At 40.0% G+C, this 22,033-nt stretch overlaps 1 protein-coding gene across 4 annotated transcripts in view; it reads right to left on the bottom strand.

The window, feature by feature from the left end:
• Positions 1-22,033, bottom strand: part of ITSN2 (intersectin 2) — a 126,884-nt gene that overhangs the window by 31,197 nt on the left and 73,654 nt on the right. For 2 of the 4 annotated variants that reach the window (XM_077812446.1, XM_077812447.1), the window contains exons 22-28: positions 20,887-21,092; positions 19,755-19,819; positions 18,666-18,832; positions 18,251-18,296; positions 18,054-18,175; positions 16,637-16,733; positions 15,395-15,586 (exon numbers count right to left, since the gene is read on the bottom strand). In XM_077812446.1, coding sequence (XP_077668572.1) covers positions 15,395-15,586; positions 16,637-16,733; positions 18,054-18,175; positions 18,251-18,296; positions 18,666-18,832; positions 19,755-19,819; positions 20,887-21,092 — 895 coding nt within the window. Of the gene's footprint in view, positions 1-3,830; positions 4,999-5,090; positions 8,091-15,394; positions 15,587-16,636; positions 16,734-18,053; positions 18,176-18,250; positions 18,297-18,665; positions 18,833-19,754; positions 19,820-20,886; positions 21,093-22,033 lie in introns of those variants that run through there. The other 2 variants (XR_013345545.1, XM_077812448.1) reach the window with 2 other exon arrangements.

Genomic DNA, 22,033 nt, shown 5'->3' with positions numbered 1-22,033 from the left:
TCCGCCACTCGCTTCCCCACGGTCAGTGCAGCTCTCTTTTTGGCGTTCCTGCGCTAAAGGGTTGGGGTGAGCTCAGCAGACACATTCAGGAATGGGGTCCTTGCCCATCTGAAAGTTCTACAGCCACTGCTTGTCATCCCAAGCCTGCATCACACTGTGATCCCACTAGACAGGGCTCATTTCTGGAGTCCAGAAGCAGTGCTCCACCATTTGCCACTGCTCCATGAATGCCACCAGCAATTTTGAATTGGTTCTTGTTATGTCCCACAGCAGTCCACTCTCCAGTAAATTGTCATATTCTCCATGGCTCTTCTCGCAGCTCTGCAAATACCAGAGGATCATGTGTCCTGTGCTTGCAGTGCTCATGATAATACTGCAAAGCTGTGCAGGTTCCATGCTTCTGTCAGAGCTGGCAGACAGTGACAAGTTCCATGCTGGTTCATGGGAGGTTCAAAACAGGAGTGAAAATTATGAGATACAGAGGGCATTATGGAGTGGAGAAAGTTGCATGATGGGAACCTGACCCCACAGTTCCAGTCACACCAACACAACTTGTTGCTGCCCCACCGTGCATTGCCAAAACTTCCTGTAAGACAGCGTACTGGACAGTGGCAAGTTACACTCTTGGATACCTACCCAGGATGCACTGCACATCAAAACAAGAGCTCCTGTTGAGTTGCGCAGTACTGACAAAAGGAGCCAAGTATGTGCACACAAGCAATATACTAACCAGAGGCGACATGTCAGTGGGTGGGCCGGCAGCGGAAAGGGTGGGCCGGGGCCAGGGCCAGAGTAGAAGGGGCTGGGCCAAAGCCTCTTCTGGCTGCGCTGGGACACTGCCCAGTGCAGCACAGCAGCAGCCTGGGAGAGCGCCTGGCTGCAGCAGTGGCAGGCTGCCCCCGCCCAGGTTTGGTTTCCAGGGACAGTGGCCGAGCAAAAGCCAGAGCCCCTCCGCCCTCCCGGCATGTTCAGTCCCTGTCCCCAGAAGCCAAGCCCGGGCAGGCAGCAGACTCCCGCTGCTGCCCCTCCCCACACAGGCTCTCTCCCAGGCAGCTGGCTACACTGCACAGAGCAGTGACCAGGAGCAGCTCCGTCCCACTCCCCATTTGGGTCTTGCTGCCAGGGAGAGCAGCTGAATGTACTGGGGGGGAGCAGGTGCAGTGGGAGGGCGGAGTCCCTCCCCCTCACAGGTAACATGGGGTGGGGGAAGAGGGTGGGGAGAGTGCGGGAGCCCCAGGCAGGGGACAGGGCAAAGACACGTGGGGAGGTCATATGTCCTCCCCTTTAGCTGGTGCCCCCCCCCCACCCCTGTATGGGGAGGCACCAGTCGTCTATGATACTAACTGCGGCGGCTTTATGGCAACATAATTTGCACTGGCAAAAGCTTGTGGTATAGACATGCCCTAAGTAGCTGATCTTTGAGCAATGTAATTTTCTGTTATATCCCCTCAAAAAGAGAAGCCAATGATTGTATTGTCTTAGCTCATGCTGCTGTTTGCTTGTAACTACAATTGGTAGTAAAGTCCACATACTTGCTATGAAACTCAATGGCCAATGGAAGTGTTACTTACTTACGGTGAGATCAACTTTGGAAGGATAAAAAAAAAAAGTTAACAGTGAATAAAATGTAGACATAATTTGAAAGATAAACTGGATACTTTCAGATGTAAAACACATTTAGAAAGAGAGTTAATGTAATTGGATATTACCTGCATTTAGACTACATGGTCTTCTGGTCAGGGGGTGTCTACTATTGTGTTTATAGAGTGCTTAGTACAATGTGGCTCTGTTCTTGATTGGTCCTTATGCCCTACTCTAATAAACTTAATTAATAATAGACATGGCAGAAGAATCTTTATAAGCTTTGCTTGAGAGTGCTAGATGGAGCAGGAAGTGACAAATTGTTGAATACAAGATAAAACTTCCAACACATGAATTAAAAATCACATAACTAGTTAGATTTCCATTATTTACCTCAAATTCTGAGGTCTGGGTCAGTTAGCTGCATTAAGACTCAGTGACAATAATTCACCTCTGATGAGCTAATCAGACAGCAGACACTAATTGCTAGACTGACAGATACAAAAGATGACAATCTTGATTGGTTGAGAGGTGAGCAACAGCTTTATTCTGGGCTGTAACTTCATCTCCCCTTTGGAAAGTTAATTCATCCTTTTAAAATTCGTAGCCATAATAGATCAACTTATGAAGGAAACAATAAGTAGATACTGATTTCTGTTAATACGAACATTAAGATTTGTCACTGTTCATACTTTGCCTCAGTAAATATCCACTTCACAAATCAGTGAATCTTGAGTCAAGAGAGATCAAAATCTTATTATACTGGAATTTTCTAATGAAGTTTGTTTTACAATGATCAGACTGTTGGGCAGATATCGCATAGCTAGTGCATCCCATGACAGATTAAACAAAGACAAGGACACCAGAGTAAAACAAATTTGAAAGTTTATAAATAGGTTTTAAAACGATTCCTCGTCTTCCAACTATCTCCCTTCCTCAAATGCACTTCTACAAGAAATACTGTCCTCTGCTAACATCACAACTAATCCTGTCTTTAAGACTACACGGTAAGTTTCCCAGTCAAAAAGTCATCTATTCTGCCATAGATCTGACAATTGAAGGAGTAAAAGTATATTTCAAATAACTGAATTTTTGAAGTTGGCAGCAACAATTTCAAAGGGAAGAACGGCACTTTGTAGAGAATAATCCTGCACTTGAATGGAGATGGACTGGATCATATAAGTCTTGCCCATCTCTAACTTTTGATCTATCTCCATATATTTCACCTCTGAGTTTTAAATATGATTGTATATTAATGTTATTTACTTAATGCCAGATGGTCAAAAATTTGTTGTGCTCCTGATGCATATCTGTTTTGCTTAAACAACATTTTCAAAATTCTGGGCAAGTAATTAGATTCACAAGCCATTTTTGAAGCAATTTCAGAGATGTTCGGGTAGGATTAAATGATTTTTTCATCTCCCCAAATTGGATGAAGAGTGAGTGGAACTCTGAATACAGTCTAGTAAAGAAAATATTAAAAACAAGAGCATGGGCCACTTCCATCTTGGAAAAAGGCAACAAGACTCAAGCATGTGCGTAAGTGCTTTTCTGAAGGCCTGTTTGCATAGAGCACACCAATGCGGATAACTGGTTCACCCCCACAATGAGAGTTACTCAAAGATTAAGATGCTAAATGTGAGTAAAAGGAGCAGAATCCAGCCTTTTATAAATATGCATTTACTACACTGATTCCTTATTTCCAGGTCCACCCTGGCAAAGGAGGACTGCAGGACAGTATGAACAGTTACTTGACTTTCCCTCATCTTAAGTTTTTTGATTTGCTGAGATAGTATACCATTACAATTGTAATTTTAAAAGTTAAGTATGAGCTTGATGTTAATGTAGCATATGAGCCAGAGCCACTGCATCAGAAATTTTTTCATTTTTCAATCCATGCTAGCCTGTACTATGTAAATTTCAAATAAGCTTAATCATCCATTGCCACATGATCTAATCATTTGAGTAATGTGAAGTCTCTTGACTACTTGTAACAAGTAAAGTTTACTCACATGAATAAATGTGGGTTGAGGGGGAGAGGGAATCAGGCCCTTAGCAGAAAACTCTGTGGCAATTTTAAATCCAACCCTCTCTGATCAAAACTGTCAATATACTCCCCTGCACTTTAAACAGAAGCAGGATAGGATTTAGTTTTCCACATGACAAAAAAAATTGCTAAGCCATGTCAACTAATTAAAAGAATTTTTTTACTAGGCTATTTAAACAAAAAACAACACACACAATCTACATCTTTTATGTGTCCCTTTAATAAAATACATTTGCATAGTTATCTTACAGGTTTTTTAAAAACAAAGATGAACAATTTTCTCATGCCAAGCATATCCTGCATTTGCATGATCTTAACGTGTATCCCCAACCATTAATACTACAGCTTGAAAAGAACAACAAAAGATATTTCAAGGCAACACACACCATTATGTAACAGTTTAATAGTTCCATTACATTAAAGTGTCATTATGCGATAGCAGCAGTCAGCACCACCATGGGCAAGGGTCTGTCAGCATTCCTATAACAGACGCCTATTTACAAGAGTTTACAACCTCACTGAAAAAGTCACTCTGAGATCCACTTTGGTGAACAAAGCCTTGGGCTCAGGGTAATTATTCACCCATTAATAGGGGCAATTTCAATTATTATTAGAATGCAGAACTTTTTACAAATGGAACTTCTACCTTTTTCTGCTCCTACAAGTAATAAAAAACTATTGATACTTAGCATTTATATAGTGCTACGTATGCCTTCAAAGTGCTTCACAAGCATTAACTATTCATACATCTGTGCCTGCAACTGGATCTATCCTGGGCTGTGAGAGTGCAGGGGATTGACCTGTCTAGATTTGACTGCAAGATAAGGAACTTAGCTTTGAAAGTAACATTTGCAAACTAGACTCTTACAGAATTTGAAATATCAGCTACTGTGCAGGTACAATAATATTTCTGTTTCTGCCCCTTCTAATTCACTAGAGGAGTCTCCCCAATTCCCATACCACCCTTGTAGGGCTCCACATCATGCCATCCTCCTTTGTGACAGGAAGGACTGGATCCTTTACAACTAATTTTCTTAAATGGCTGGAACGGTGGCTGAACCTACATGTCTCTCCAAGGATGTGCCTGAGAGACTGGGTCAATGTAGTCACCGAAATGCTAACATAGTTGTAAGCATCGAAATTAAACCCACATGAGCAAGGAAATTCACTTTTAAAGCTAAAATCTGTTTAGACTAAGCTGCTCCCATCTATATACCTGTATTGATACAGCAGGGTTCTTTAAAATCTTGCCTTAAAATAAGTATTCTGCACAGCCTCTTCTTATCCGTAATCTAAAATGTGTATTAAAAAAATCCTTCTGTACCATTATGTGACCAGACCACATAGTTATCTGGTGCATCATGTCTAACCTGAAAAATGAAAAGGAGTACTTGTGGCACCTTAGAGACTAACCAATTTATTTGAGCATGAGCTTTCGTGAGCTACAGAGCTCACGAAAGCTCATGCTCAAATAAATTGGTTAGTCTCCAAGGTGCCACAAGTACTCCTTTTCTTTTTGCGAATACAGACTAACACGGCTACTACTCTGAAACCTGAAAAATCTGTCTGATGTAGAAGATAAACACTGTGAGGGAGGGACTGTGGCCTTTTCCATTTTTTACAGTGCAGAGCTCATAGATGATGCTCAAATAACACTGCTCTACGCAGTGCAGATTTAGCTGTGTCAGTCCCAGGATATTAGAGAGACAAGGTGGAAGAGGTAATATTTTATTGGACCAACTTCTTTCTGTTTGTGAGAGAGGTAAGCTTTTGAGCTCTTTCTGGCTGAAAAGATTGTTTCTCTCACCAACAGAAGTTGGTCCAACAAAAGATATTACCTCACCCACCTTGGCTTTCAAATAACACTACAACATTTAATTACAACAGAGAAAGCCCATGGCAGCATGCCTCTGAACTCAGTTCTAGCACCTGTAAATTCAAACTGAATGCAGCTGTTTGTGTTTTAATTGTGAATGCTTATTTCCAGCTATGGGTTTACATGGGTCAAACCATACAGATATAGAATGCTATCCCTAATATTCAACTGCAGTTGTGTATACGTGGGTAAAGCATTATTTATTGCTGAAAAATACCATAATATTATTTCCCAGCACATACTAGACAGGGCATGACTTTATTTATTTATTTACTGAGGTCTTTTAGTAACTTGGCAATCAAGGCAACAATTTTATTGGCTATTAGAGAGTTATATCTGGCCCAAACTCTCTGGGTTAATAGTGCCTTGAATTTCAAATTTTTAAAAGCGAATGGGTCCCAAAGACACCCAGATATTGGCCTACAATAAGTAACAATTTGATATGACTGTTGTACCATAGCAGCACGTTTCTGCCTGTATTAAGCAGATCTGCAAAATCAGAAAATTAAGAGAAGGCAATACAGGGCAATTAGCACATTTTAATAGAAACAGCCTTAGCTAAAAATCTAATTTCAACATGAAAAAGACATTAAGTCAGCTAGAACATTGCTATTTGAGCAATTAATTAGCAGATTCTTTGCCTCTAATTAAAGTTAATTTATTCAAGAACAGAATATTAATTGAGATAAAATACAACTGGAATAAAAATCCATTTATAGTTTGATGTAGGCACCTTACTGTAATTTGTATTGCACAAAATATATATCTCTGACCTAAGGGACACATATACATTACGTGATAAAGTATATTAAATACATAATATTTCACTCCTTTTATAGAACTTTTGGAAGAAGGCTTTTAAATCTCTGTAATTGTATTAACACTTTTTCCGGATAGTACCTCACAACATTCATATATATTGTAAACTTACAGTAGTTTGTAAACAATTTCAGATTGCATAATCCACATGTTTGTTATTTCAATCCCAAATTCAGGAAGCAAACTGAATTTAATACTGCATCTACTAGAAATTCTCTTTGCGTTGTATGGATCACAGAACTGTTTTATTAGATGTATGGTCTGCCATCAAATAGACCCCTTCATTTTAAAAACAACTAAAAGAAATCTATTTACTAGCTTTTTTTCCCTTTTAAAATAATTTAGGGCTGCTAAAAGATGCAAGATTTATAGCCCTGGAGACAGAAGTCCTGATTTTATCCACATAACAGAGACAGTATGGGCAGTACAAGTTTACCTATAACACTCTGCCCCTCAAACCCTGAACTGGAAAAGCTACCTCTGAACCAGGAGAGCGGATGGTTCAGTTTCCAAGCCCATTTAAATCCTTGGCCTTCCTCTTTCAGCTAACAAGCGTGTCTACTAGTGTCTTTTCTGGTGGTGGCATATATTATTGTGGACACTTGTATAGGAGGAACTTGACTGAGACCACCAATTCATTTTGTAATAGGAAGAAGAACAGCTTTCAGATGCCAAAGACTTTCATTCACTATTGACCTGGGCCAGATATGACCTGGTGTCCTAGAGATGAAAGACTCTCTAGCCAATTATCAGTCTTCAGAACCATTCAGTCCTGTACCAGAACTCTTAATTTAAAAAAAAAAAAAGAAAAGAAAATGAGGACAGATTGGTGAGTCTGACAGCACAGAGGCAGCATGGTACCAATTGTAGTAAGATTAGATGATGCTGTTCACCAAAACTGACGACAAGTGTGTTACAATGGTAAAATGTTTGAGGGAAGGTGGTGGCCAAGGGATAGGGCACATCCACCCAAAGTAACTTGCAGGCCAGCCCACAAATTATATTAGCCTAGTTTGCCTTTGCCTTGAGAGAAAATGCCCCATAGTGCTACTGTGATGAGATGAGAGAAGAAAATGAAATGAAAGCATCCTCCATTCCACCTCTAAACTCCTCTCCTCACAAAAAGGCCATTTGGAAGGCTGGACTGAATCAGACAAAACAGTTCTATGATCTAAAACCTAAACTACATGGCATGCTTGTAGTCACAGTGGCGCTCTGTAATGTGGAAAGGTAGGCCAGGTTTTATTTTTTGGATGAATCATATATGTTGCCAATTTAAAAAGCTCACTGTGTACAGGATTAAACTAAGTCTATCAGATCAGTAATCAGCAAACATTTCAATTCTGCAAAGTATGCACAGGTTATAACATTACAAGAAGACATCTGCCCATATAAAACAGCTCAGCTAACTTGTGCAAATAGTGGGTCTTTGTGTGTCTGAAATCCCACCATGCAAGGGATACCTTGATATGCATGCTAATGATCTATGATTATCAATAAGAAAAGGAAAAAAACACTAGAGGAAACCAGAGTGGACAGCAGTGAAAGCCACACAAAGACCCACTATCCTTTCTGGTTTTACAAATTAATTGTAACAGTAGATTATAAAACACAAAAAATTAATTCTCGTGTGGATCTAACATTCAAACGAAGCAAATGGATTGTGTCAGATATTTGAGCAGGGCTGTCCACCCTGCCTCCACGCTATAGTCAAACTTGGATAGTGGGTCTCTGAGGTGCTTTCACACTGGAAGACAACATTGGGTCCTAAAAAAAAAAAAATGAAGGATAAAATGAACACAAACACAAATCTGAAGAGTGAAACATGAGTACTAAGGACAAAAGAAGACAGAACAACACTGAAAGGTTAGAAAGGAATGACTAACATTCAACTTTCCTAAAATAAAACGTCATACCTTTCTATTCTTTCAATTCTATATTTTGTAAGCATACACAAGCAATTATTTGTGCCTAAAAATAATTTTAACATGAACCAACCATCACAGATGCTCACCAATACACCGCAGCTAATTCATTCATAAAAACCCCCAAAAACCCTTTCTCATGAAAGATTTAAAGGTGTATTACTAATTAAGATATGTGAACCTAAAGCACAATGGGTGAAATCCGGGCTTCAATGAAGCCAATGGCAAAACTCCCACTGACTTCAAGGAAGCCAGGATTTCACCTACAAGATTAATAGCAAGAAATTACTGCTCCACTTTCTACACGCTCTGGAAAATACTTGCTCAGATTAAGACATGGTTACAAATAAAATTAACTTGCTGATTCTGGTCAGTGGCCCATGTGAAATGAAACTTGGTTGCCTGCTGAATATATGTTCATGTCACAGAAAGTACCGTTTCAATCTGCACAATTGTTGGAAGTCTGATTTTAGAAGCCAAGGACTTCATGGGCATAAACCATGTACTACTCTCACTCCCAGCTGATATGTTAAGATTCCATGGGAAAATTATGAATTATTTATTGTAAGAATAATACACACAAGCATGCCATTAAATATTATCATAAACAAAGGGTTGTAATACTCCTTTAATCGTATCTATATATACACACATATTTTAACTACATACTGAAAATTCTCTTTACTGACGGAAGATTCACTCTTCACCTAATCTAGGTCAATTTTGTGCAAATATTAGGATGAGGGCTATTAAAATGTCGTCACAACACAAGGAACTCCTCTACCACCACCACAATTGCTCTCAACTTGGCTCTTAAACATTTAATTCTGCAGGTCACTAAGAATTGATCTGGTTAGTGATGGTGGCCCATGGACCACAGTCTGAAAATGAGGGAGATAATATACTAGGATCTTCACCTGCTGCTGTAAAATGTCCTTTGTGTGTGTCAGATTTGTTTTCCCACTTTCAAATATCATCACTTTCCACTGACTATAACAGACACCAGGAGAAAAATGAAAGGAAACATGCAGGTTACAATACTTAAGCTGGCAATTCAATTCCTAAATTTGTCTTTAACAAATATACTAGACTTCTCAAGCTGTGTTCACTTCTTTGAGGTTTTAATTTCCAAACAGGTCCTGGGCACAATGCATCAAACAAATTCTGTGGGAAGACTCTCCCACTGATTTCTACAGCACACTTATGCTAGTTTCTGCAGCCAATTTAAATAAGTACAAGAAGCTTATTTTAAAGAAAACCAATTATGCAGTTGGTAAATTATATATATTTTAAAGTGTTGTTGTGATTTTCTTAATTTTTAATTCTCCCTCAGTGTTCTTCTTCCAATCACACACTATAGGCATCAGGGGGTTGATGTAAAATTCCCCTTCTTTGTACAGCTCTATGCAATTTTTATATAATTGAAATATAACACTAACATGAAAAAAATAGCTGGATTTTCAAAATGAGGTTTCCACATATGCCTCCTTGTGTGTGTGCACTTAAGTTACACAAGCAATACCTGATGTACGCAGGCATATTTGGTAGGTGCACACAGAGCAAGTTAGATGCTGAGCTGACCATGTGTAAACACATGATTTGCAGTCACATCAGGAATGTGTATGCTTAAGTTTAGACATATGATTCTTGACACCAGGGACTGAAATCTGGGTCTTTGCAGACAACCACTCAACATAGAAAAAAATAAAGAGCGCATCCTAAGCAGGAATTTAGAAGAAGTTTTACGTCTCCTCAAGCCTTACTTCCTGCTTCCCTTTCCCTTCCCACTTCACTTGGTTCTTTTTCAGACATTAGCACAATGTCGGGTCTATTTCCTTATGCTATCCAAGCAAGGAGTGTTCTTGTGACTATTGCCCTGCCTGGACATTTTGTACCATCAAATAGGGGAAGAATTCTGAGATTGAAAGTAAACTCCCTAGTCATGGAGCATATGGATTTATGGATAAGGCTACGTTTTAGTCACAGGTATTTTTAGTAATAGGTCACAGGCAGTAAACAAAAATTCACAGCCCATGATGTGTCTATGACTTCTAATATACACCCCTGACTAAATCTTCGGGGGGGCGCCAGCCCAGGGGTGCCGCAGATGCTTGGAGGGGTGGTACCTCTGCTGGTATTGGGGGGGAGGGTTGGCAAGTCCAACAGGCTCCCTACCTGGCTCTGCACCTCCCCGGAAGTGGCAAGATCCCCCTCACTCAGGTGCAGACATGGCCAGGCAGCTCTGTGCACTGCCTCCACCCAGAGTGCTGGCTTCGCAGCTCCCATTGGTCGGGAACTGCAGCCAACGGGAGCTGTGGGGGTGGTGCCTGCAGGCAGAGGCAATGCGCAGTGCTGTCTGGCCACGCCTATGCCTAGGAGCTGAGCAAGGGGGATTTCATCACTTCTGGGGAGCCCTCCAGGTAAGCGCCACCCAGAGCCCACCTCACCCCATCCCGTGCCCCAACTCCCTGCCCCTTTCCACACCCAAACTCCTGCTGCTGCTGCTAGGGAAGTGGGGCACAGTGGCCTGAGACTGCCCGAGCAGCAGCTGGTGCGACTGGCAAAGGGGCTGCCTGAGCTGCCACCAGGCCAGATGCACTGGCCACTAAAAGAAGTCACGGAAAGTTACGGAATCCGTGACCTCCGTGACAAACTCGCAGCCTTAATTATGGATGATGTAGTACAACTACACTTATGTCCACAAAAGTGAGAGCTTATAGCAAATATGATGCTATAACATTAATATTTGTTAAATTTGCCCCTTCATGCTTCCTACTAAAAATCCCATTGAAGTTCCACTTCCTTCACATATTCCACTGAAAAATTTCATGCATTTTCCCCTCCTACAAAGTTGGCTATGTTGTGTGGTATATAAGGTCCAGCAAGTGGCTGGTACCCAACTCAGCTGAAACACATGAAATCACTTTAGCAGCAAAAGACTTTGGCTGTAATTTCTGAACATGTACTTCATTCACTTACAGGATTAAGTTCCTGAACCTCAAAACATCAACAGGATTGCTTCTTAAATCAGAGACTTCTTGACAGAGACAACTGGAATAACCAAGCACTAGTGAAAGTGTACGTTGCTGACTGCTATTGGTAGGCCCTCTCTCATTCACACACTTGCAAAAGAAAATTTTGTCCACAACAGGCAATTGTTTCTGTGGGGGATGCTGGTACTCAAGATCCACATTTGGGAGGAAGCCAACTTAGCGACATGGCAATGAGTAAATAAGAACTGCTTATGTGTCTAATTATGATCCAATTTCAGGACTACTTTTGTTGGAATTAATAACATGCATAAAGATCTTGCACCTACTTCTCATGCTTCATCTACATGAATCCCAGTACTTTAAATACACCTCTCCCTCCTAAACCCATACACCCCACTATGCCACCATTGCAGGACAGCCTCCATTCGAACGAAATACAGGAACTGTTGAATAGTACATATCAACACAAAAACACACTGCAGAGAATGGGAAGTAAAGATCAGTTCATAGCTGAAAGGGACATGGAATTCAGGTAAGTCAAAAGCATTTATCTAAACTGAAACATAATCGGGACACTTGGGCTAACATTTCTATCCTTTTGGGATATTCCTCGGAATTTTTAATGGTCACAAGTGGTCAGGACTCTGGTTTTACAAATGCCCCAAAGTAATTTAGCAATTAGGTGGGATTCTGTCTGTATCCAAACAAAAAACTCTCAAAGCACCAGGTTAATGCCGAACCTGTATCTATTTAAATCAATTTATACTATGTGCTACTAAGATATAGATCCATTCTGAATTCTGAATGCTTTTTCTATGCTGGGACAACTACAAATGGTAGTGCTTGCAACACCAGAAGGGAAAGGTGAGGTATTTCCAGTAGAGATAAGGAGGTGTTAGTACTGTTATACAAGCCATTGGTGAGACCTCATCTGGAATACTGTGTGCAGTTCTGGTCTCCCATGATTAAGAAGGATGAATTCAAACTGGAACAGGTACAGAGAAGGGCTACTAGGATGATCCGAGGAATGGTAAACCTGTCTTATGAAAGGAGACTCAAGGGGCTTGGCTTGTTTAGCCTAACCAAAAGATGGCTGAGGGGAGATATGATTGCTCTCTATAAATATATCAGAGGGATAAATACCAGAGAGGGAGAGGAATTATTTAAACTCAGTACCAATGTGACACAAGAACAAATGGATATAAACTGGCCATCAGGAAGTTTAGACTTGAAATTAGACAAAGGAGGAACCAAAAGGAGGAACCATCAGAGGAGTGAAATTCTGGAACAGCCTTCTCAGGGAAGCAGTGGGGGCAAAAGACCTATCTGGCTTCAAGATTAAACTTGATAAGTTTATGGAAGAGATAGGTATGATGGGATAACATGATTTTTGGCAATTAATTGATCTTTAACTATTCATGGTAAATAGGCCCAATGGCCTGTGATGGGATGTTAGATGGGGTGGGATCTGAGTTACTACAGAGAATTCTGTCCTGGGTATCTGGCTGGTGAATCTTGTCCACATGCTCAGGGTTCAGCTGATCGCCATATTTGCTGTTGGGAAGGAATTCTCCTCCAGAGCAGATTGGAAGAGGCCCTGGGGGTTTTTCGCCTTCCTCTGTAGCATGAGGCACAGGTCACTTGCTGGAGGATTCTCTGCACCTTGAAGTCTTTAAACCATGATTTGAGGACTTCAATAGCTCAGACACAGGTGAGAGGTTTATTGCAGGAGTGGGTGGGTGAGATTCTGTGGCCTGCATTGTGCAGAAGGTCAGACTAGATGATCATAATGGTCCCTTCTGACCTTAATATCTATGAGTCTATGAGAAAGTTTACTTTACTTTTGCCATTTTACAGCAACACCTGCTGCCCGATCAAGAGAAGAATGGAATTAACTGAAGAGCTTGGGCCTGGTATGTAAAAGAGAAATTAAAAGCTGTGACACAGGACCTCCTGGTGCCAACTAGCAGGTGACCTGGGGGGCTGCACAGAGTTTTACAGAGATCCTCTTGGTCAGATATCTGCATAATAGATCTCCAAAGGGTGGCACGCAAAGTCACTACCAAGAGCCAGTAGCCCACTGGTCATCATAATCATTCCAAAACGTATGTACAGATAATATTTGAGTTAGGTATCTGTATGGGAAATTATGTTCTTAAGGTCCTGGAATTAAGGCAGATCACCAAGAGGTGGCATACTTCAGAAACGTTCCTTTCAGGCAGGAGGCAGCAGATACCTGTCCCACTGTCTTGTCATTTGTGTATTGTATGCCTCACGCTGTAAGCCTATTTGCATACTGCACAAAAGGAAAAAGAAGAGATTGCAAAATCTACAAGCGAGGAAATTCACAGCATGAAACAAACAGCTTGGGGTGTCTTGTTTATGACTAACGACAAGGAATTGTAAGGATATATCTGGGGGCACAAGGAAACAAACAAGGTCCTTTGCCTAGGAGGCAAGCTGACAGTGTCTGTCTCATGGAAGGTTTCAGAGTAGCAGCCGTGTTAGTCTGTATTTGCAAAAAGAAAAGGAGTACTTGTGGCACCTTAGAGACTAACACATTTATCTGAGCATAAGCTTTCGTGAGCCACAGCTCACTTCATCGGATGCATTCAGTGGAAAATACAGTGGGGAGATTTATATACACAGAGAACATGAAACAATGGGTGTTATCATACACACTGTAAGGAGAGTGATCACTTAAGATGAGCTAATACCAGGCGGGGGTGGGGGGGAGGGACGGTCACGGACGACCCACAGCCCATTCTGGCTGTAAATGCAGCAAGGATTTTGGGTGAGCAATACTCTACAAGACACGATAGTACCTTGTTAATTAAGTCTAGGCTCTAAATGCACATTATGATTTTGTTTTACATATAACCGTTTATTTTCAATACTTCTAGTTGCTATTACTTGAATCTTTATGCTTTGTTAAATACACTTAGATATGTTTATAGTGAAATCAAGTATAAGTGCTATGTGTTCAGTGGAGCAGTAATCTGAGGGGGAACTGGTGAGCTGGGGTTTGCAGTTTCCTCAGAAGCAATGAGTTTGTGAACACTGAGTGTCCAGAAGACCAGGACCTGCCCATTCCTGGGAGATACTTGGAAGGCTTGACGGTTGGGAGTATAACAATAGCTAACTGGCAGGGAAACAGCAGAGCCTGCAAGATGTAGAGGGAGTGCTTGTGTTGCCCATGGCTAGTCGAGCTGGTGAGCTGACCCCCCAACAGACACAGGCAAGACTTCCTCACGCTAAGGGCAGTGATAGTAAGGTACCCCGGGAAGCGTCACAAAGCCATTAAGGTTTGTCCCAAGCCATTAATGCCTTGGGTTCAGATGACAAAACTGATTTTATCATGCTGTCCCTGACCCAAGATGAAAGGCTGAGGGAGTCAAAACTGTAGTGACCTAGCACTGGAATGAGAGGCCAAAGACAGAACTTTCACAGTGCTTGTATGTTAGAAAGAGACCGTAACATGTATCCTTCACATTAACGACACAAATTTGAACTAGAATTCAGTATCCAGCTTGCCCCCAGATAACCCACATTTGTTGATCTTGAGGACGTGCTGCAAAGCCCATCTCTTTCTCAGGATTTTGAAGAAGCAAGGATGATTTGAGGGTTGGGATAGATATATTGTAAGCTGGGATTCACTGGTTAGGGTGGGGATCTTTTTCTTTCCTTTTTATAGTTTGGGGAAGCTGCTGTGCTTATTTTTTTAAGTTGTACTTTTAATGTATTCCAAAGCTGCCTAAAGTCTTATGATAAGTGTTTTTCGTATTTTGTAGAAATCCAAAGAAAGAAAAATAATAAAATACAGTAGAACAAGTACATCTGCACTGACTGAGAGACTCATTGCTAATTAAAAAATACTGTGAACAATTTAAAAGCAAGTTTAATATGTCACAGGTGTAATGTTTATTTAGGGGCCTCATAGCAGCACTGCTGCTACTAAACCTTGGCTGAAAAAATGGAGTGACAATATTTTAGTGTAGATTTGCCAAGTGGAAGAGTGAAGTTCTGATGTACTTACACACCCATTAGAAGTCCTACGGCTCCTAGTTCTAAGCACAAAATAGTTCTAAACACAATAATTGAATGTTAAATCTTAGAAATGCAATGCAAAATTCTTTCAAAAATTATTTCTTACACTGTTGGCTTGGATCAGAGTCTGTGGTCATCTTCACATAGTTTGAAGGAAAGAGACCTGTCACACCACTGATTTCTCCTTGCCACCAATCTGCATCATCTTTGCTCAGTACATTAATGATCTGCCCCTTGGAGAAAGTGAGCTCATCTTCATTGTTTGCCGCATAATCATACATTGCTATTACTTGACATACTAGGAAGAAAAAGAATATTCACAACAAGGGTTAGCACAACTTCTAGTATAAGGTAAGTCAGAGTTAAGACTGCATAAAGCCCACAGAAAATATCTATGAGACTAAAACCATTTTCAAGGACAAACCAAAAAAATCAACCCCAGAAGATTTTATCTTGACGTGGGAGTACAGTTTGACAGCCCTGTCTTCTCCTTTTATTAATAATGTGGTCAGCGATAGATTAAATTAACTCTGGTCAGTTTTTCTCTCTAATTCCCAACTTTACAATTCTATCTACTTGGGTAGTTAGATGGTTCCCATAACCATAGCATCTGTTCACCTTCCAAATATTCAAACATAAAAATAAGTGAAACATCTTTCTCCCCAGCCTGTCAGAGAAACAGATTAATTATTTTATAGTGGATATTTGTGTGAGAGAAAAAGGTCTGTGTGTACAAAGAATGTATAAAAAACTAAGCCTCAGAGAGAGGTTTCGATCATGGATGCCTGTGGAACTCTTGTACAAACACAGCAGAAGGTAGGGTATTTGCAGACTTTGAGGAAGTGGAACCAGGGAAAGCTGTTCTCATCAAGACCTACACAGCCAATCAAAAATCCATGTGGAGTTAAGGCTGCATCTGCCCACCCTTAGAAGCAGCATAGCACACAGTTGTAGGGGTATTGTCAATAACAGCAAAGTTCCCAGAAGTCTTGCTGCCATGTGTAAGCAGGATGTGCTTGGATACAGTCTGTAGGACAGAAACAAAGGGTGTATTCTCAGTGCAATAAGCCACAACAGAAGATGGCGCATTCCAGGACAGGAGCCACAGACAGCACTGTTTTTTGATGAAAAAGTTGTTTGACAGACCGTATGTTCCTTGGGACAGAGACTGTCCTCTCCTGTGTTTGTTCAGAGCCTGGTACAATGGTCCCCAATACTGACTGCATCACAAGGGTAATAGGTGGCAATTAATCAGACTATTACACTATACACTGACTGTTATTTAGTGTAAAGGAAAGAATTACATATAATTATTCCAAGTTTAATATAAATGAGATTATTTTCCTACCTGAGAGAGCAGCAGGAGTAGTTCTCTCACTGCTTGGACCTAACAATTTAACATGATTGGCAGGAAACCATCCTTTCTGCCTCTTTTTCCCTCTTGCCTATAAAAAAATATGGTTTAGAATTAAATAGACAACTGACCAGTGGATTGTAATGAGCACCCCACCCACACAGCTTCTCGTCACAAAAAACCTGCCTACAAAGTTATTAAGCACTGAATGGATCTACAAGACAAAATTTGGTTTACATTTATTACTAAAAGCATATTTGAGTATGGCTGCACTGTAATTTGCTCAACTGACTGAGTGGAAAGTTCAGTCAAGATTTTCAAAAGTGATTAGTAATTTTGGATGCTCCACTTGAGACAGCTTACAGGGGCCTAATTTTCAAAAAGTGCTGACCACTTACCTCTGAAAGTAGAGCCCCTATAAAGTGTCTCAGACTGGGCACTCAAAAATGGAGTCATCCGATGTCACTACCCACTTTTGAAAATCTTGGCCTATGAATTTAGCACCACTTTCTATCAGATAAGACAGAGTGATTGTTATCTAAAAAGAAAGCTTGTATAGTGGATTCTTGACTTTTTTTTTACCTTCACTTTTTCTGTAAAAAACAGAAAGATTATAGCATGAGCAGAAAATCTCAAAGAGGTAATATTCCTACATCTTAACAGCTTTTCTCACAACATGTTGTAAGTGTGTACAAGCAATGCTATTGTAATACAAAATATGGAAAAATACTCAGTTACTGCAATAAAATATGAAATTCAACCAAGCAAGGCCTGACAACTAGCCATCTCAGTTTTCATCTCCTTTCCTCCTCCCTCTGGGGGTTCCATCCTGAAACACAGCCAAAACTCCTTTTCTAATAAAATGCAAACTACTACTAATTTCCTATATATTTCCTTGCACAGATTATATATTAACTTTTCCATTGCCAATAGCTCCCAAGACCTGTAAAAATGATGTTAAAATGATACTTTGCTTTTTGAAATGCTACTGTAGGTAGTTTATGAAGTTTGCTTTCAGAGCTTTCTGAGTGAAAAATGCTCTGTGAATGCAAGGAATTAGAATATCCTATACTAATTTCCCTCCTGCTTTTAAGAGGTCCTACTATGTCATCAGAGGATTGTTACCATTTAATATTTTAACAAAGTTAGCACTGTTTTATTAGTTAAGTGGTTCTTCTGACACGAATTATTACTTTTTATTAATTGTCAATACTGGACCCCTACATTCTGCCAGGGTTACAAACACTGATTTTCTGTGACAGAAACAGGCCCAGCAATATAGGTTTTATGTGATGTTCAAGTACAGTTTATATATGGCAAAAAGAACTTAAGAGCTTCTCACTTTTTAAATTAAATCACAAAAATTGCTCTCGTTATTCATTCTGTGAAGATTATTTTTTCCTTTAATTACCTGTAACTCTCCTTGCCACCATCCACTAGGGTTTTTCTTCAGAATAAGTATCAGCTGTCCTGGAGCCAGACTAAGCTGTTCTGTCCCTGATGCAGCATACGCTGTAGTCACCTGGGCAATCTCTGAAATAAAAAAAAGACTGGTGAATAATGAACAAATACAATAAGCTAAAGGTTTGTAAGTTACATCAGACTCACCAGGTTTCTTATTTAGTGTCCCAGTTCTGCCAGCAGTACCAGAACCCTACAATCAAAAGATACAAGATTTTAATTTGCAGTGCTAACAGCAGAATTTACCGCAACTCTCTTTTTTTTAATATTCTTCTTTTGCCACAAATAACATTTTTTCTGAATTTTTTCCCTTTACCAAGCATAATGGTTTGAAAAAAGGCAAATCACTTTCTTGACCTAAGCATTTATGCCAGATACACCACCAGAGTGCTACAATTTAATGCCCAAATTTTAGAATGTGAACATACTACCTATATACAAGACATACAGTGTAACTTGTTGGTTTTTTTAAAGTCAGAATTCTAGCAAAATACAGTAAACTTATACAGACAAAAATAAAATCTTCTTGCTTTAAGTAACAAAACCCAAGACAAAAACTCACATCTTGATCCTTAGGTTTGACATAGTTTGATGGAAAGATGCCAGTTCTGTCAGCAATGCTTCCTGTCCACCATTCTCCATCTTTCTGAGTGACTAGTATTTCTTCTCCTTCAGCAAAAGTCAAATCACCAGGTTCAGAGCTCGTATAGGAATAGAGTGCAACATACTCTGTTCAACCACAGAGAGAGAGAGAGAGAGAGAGAAACTGCATTAGTTACAGTGAAAAAGTGTTTGGCCTCTCTTGATTACAGCTGAAACTAAATTGAATTTTATCAAAACCCTAATACAGTAAATACAAGAGGCATGCTAGTCACTTTTTTAAAAATCTCTCATATAAGGGTTGCTCAAGCAACTTCATAGTGTGGACCAACCTTCCCTCTCACTTAAATTGCATCCATCATCTCACCTCCCATTTGCAATTGTGCAGACTCTCTCTCGGATGCGCATGCACATAACATTTCTGTGACAAATGTAGCAACCACAGGTAACTGCTTACAAGGAAAAGTAATAGATTTGTAGTGTCTGAATGTGATTTAGCAGATGGAAATGAGGAGAGTTAGTACCATGTGAACAGCGACCGCCCTATGGATGATCAGTGGTTCACAGACCACAGTTTAAGAATTGTTATATGGAGAGATTTCAGCTTGGACCCACGCTTCAGCACAAACATTTAAATGCAGAAAAGCCATAAGAAGAAATACTCCATACGGATGGTGAACTGCATAATATCTGATTATCATGGTAGAGATCAAAAGCCCAAGTGACTTTTCTAAGCAGAGTCTACATGCATTCTATATAGTCTGAAAGGGTGGGAAAATGGGTAAATGCAGATCAAATTAAAAAGTTCAGAGATTGTTTCTCACAAATTATTTTTCCCATTTGAACTTATACTTTCTCCACTTAAATACATAAAAGTAAAAAAACCGATACACTTAGGAATCTAAAAAGCAGTTGTGACTATATTAGATCTCTATAACAGTCACAGACCTGATCAAGATATAATTCTACGCATATCCATTATTAATTTACATGCTATTAAACAGAAATTAGTTTTATAATTTCATAACTGACATTGTAATTGCATGCTTACCCTCTCCAATTGTATAAGATGGTGTACTAGGCTTCTTGTTTACAGCTGCATAAATAGTTTCGGGTCTGCAGACATAAAAATCCAAGTGATTTAGTCTGGCTGGTTTAACAAAACATTCTTCAATTAGTGATAAAGATTTAGTACAGTGTAATTTTCCTATTCTTTGAGTGACAAAAAAATTGCAGCCAAGCATTATTTCATTCTCAATTGGTATATATTACTAATGCTGTTGTCCCCATTACATTTTTTAATTAAGTTGTTGCAAGTGGTCACTCACATTACTGCAATATCTCCTAAATATTATATAGGTCATGACTAAGGAATATCAGAAATTCTGCAATAACATTAATTATTAGCAAAAGCTAAACAATTAAAAATTTATTGGGGATCAAGAAAGGTTTACCCTAAGAGCAAAAAAATATGACTTCAATTAATCATATGGAAGAGTCCTAATTTAAGCTACAGGGTTTGGAAAACAGTCACAAATTGCGGTGATCAAGACATACAAAATCTTTATTTTAGGTGCAACACCTTGACATTTATTTAAAATTTGCCTTATTCTAGAAAAATCACAAAAAACTTTAAGTCATGCATGTGCAAAGATCACTTCAACCACCAACCTGTAATCATCCCTAGGTTGGAATGAAGCAGCCATTCCGTGGCAGAAGCACTACTCAGACTTTCAGTAATTAACTGAACCGTTAGCTTGAATACTAGGATAGTCTGGCACTACTTTTGACAGCTAGGAAAAACACCACTATTTCTACAAGATGTGCCACGGGAGTGTATAATGATTAATGGCAAAGACATCTCAATTTTGTACGTCATCTAAAAGGTAACACCTCCAGCAGTGGAGTGCCAGCACCATGCTGAGATACTGAATCAAGAGGAAGCAGCATGTCACCTGTTGAATAACCACACACCCCTTTTTTCTAGCACCCAGCTTGAAAGATCTAACATGTTTACTGAACAGGCCCAACATTACTTAGCTTGTGAAAGCTGATTAAATTACAGCCCACGATGGCATGGTGCAGGTCATACATGCTATTTAGTTCCCATAATTTAAAGTATCCCCATGTTTTTCACTCTATTTTCAGCTGTTGAATACAAAAATACCAACAGTCTCACTTACTCCTCTTGTTTGTTTTCATTTCCGGGCAAGATCTTGACGTAGGATTTAGGAAACCATCCCCTTCCTCCATGCACCTCTCCAAACCACCAGTTTTCCTGCTTCTCCAGCACAGTAATTATATCGTTTTTTGAAAAGTTCAAGTGGTTATCCTTTTTTGCAGTCCAGGAGCAAAGTGCCTGTGCTTTTAAATTCTCCACAGCTTGTCCCTGTTCAAGTAAAAATACAGATGTTAATCAGCTTTAGTACCTATTACTTATGCAAGTTTCAAAAATCGCCTCTTGTACTCTAGGTGTGTTCACTCCTAAATGCCAGTTGAATGACTTGCTGTCTTGACCACAGCATTTTGCACTGCCATATGTGGTATGTGGACTCCGGAGTGGACTCTGGACTCTGCTCCCTACTTGCCAATTAAGTTAGAAATATCTTAGACATGTATCTGGTTCTACAAAACAACGCTGGCAGAGTGGTCACTTTGGATAAGCTATTACCAGCAGGAGAGTGAGTTTGTGTGTGTGTGTGTTTTGCGGGGGGGGGGAGGGGTGAGAAAACCTGGATTTGTGCTGAAAATGGCCCACCTTGATTTTCATACACATTGTAAGGAGAGTGGTCACTTTGGATAAGCTATTACCAGCAGGAGAGTGAGTTTGTGTGTGTGCTTTTTGGAGTGGGGGTGGGGGGGTGAGAAAACCTGGATTTGTGCTGGAAATGGCCCAACTTGACTATCATACACATTGTAAGGAGAGTGGTCACTTTAGATAAGCTATTACCAGCAGGAGAGTGGGGTGGGAGGAGGTATTGTTTCATGGTCTCTGTGTATATAATGTCTTCTGCAGTTTCCACAGTATGCATCCGATGAAGTGAGCTGTAGCTCACGAAAGCTTATGCTCAAATAAATTGGTTAGTCTCTAAGGTGCCACAAGTACTCCTTTGCTTTTAAGAGTAACTCTGGAAGGGCCCACACACTGGTAGTCTTCTGCCTGGAGGTAAAATATACCTTTTGGTAGAAAAAGAAAGGAAACAGTAGTCCCCAAATGGCTAGGTAGGGAAATCTGAAAGATCATCTTGAGGCCCAAACTGATGAGATAAACACATGCTTACCTGTTAGGTTCCTCCACACACTGCAGCTGCTATCCTTACAAAATCCCAA

The sequence above is a fragment of the Eretmochelys imbricata genome, chromosome 3, assembly GCF_965152235.1.
Source record: "Eretmochelys imbricata isolate rEreImb1 chromosome 3, rEreImb1.hap1, whole genome shotgun sequence".
Lineage (NCBI taxonomy): Eukaryota > Metazoa > Chordata > Testudines > Cheloniidae > Eretmochelys > Eretmochelys imbricata.
This window is presented reverse-complemented; position numbering and strand designations above follow the sequence as displayed.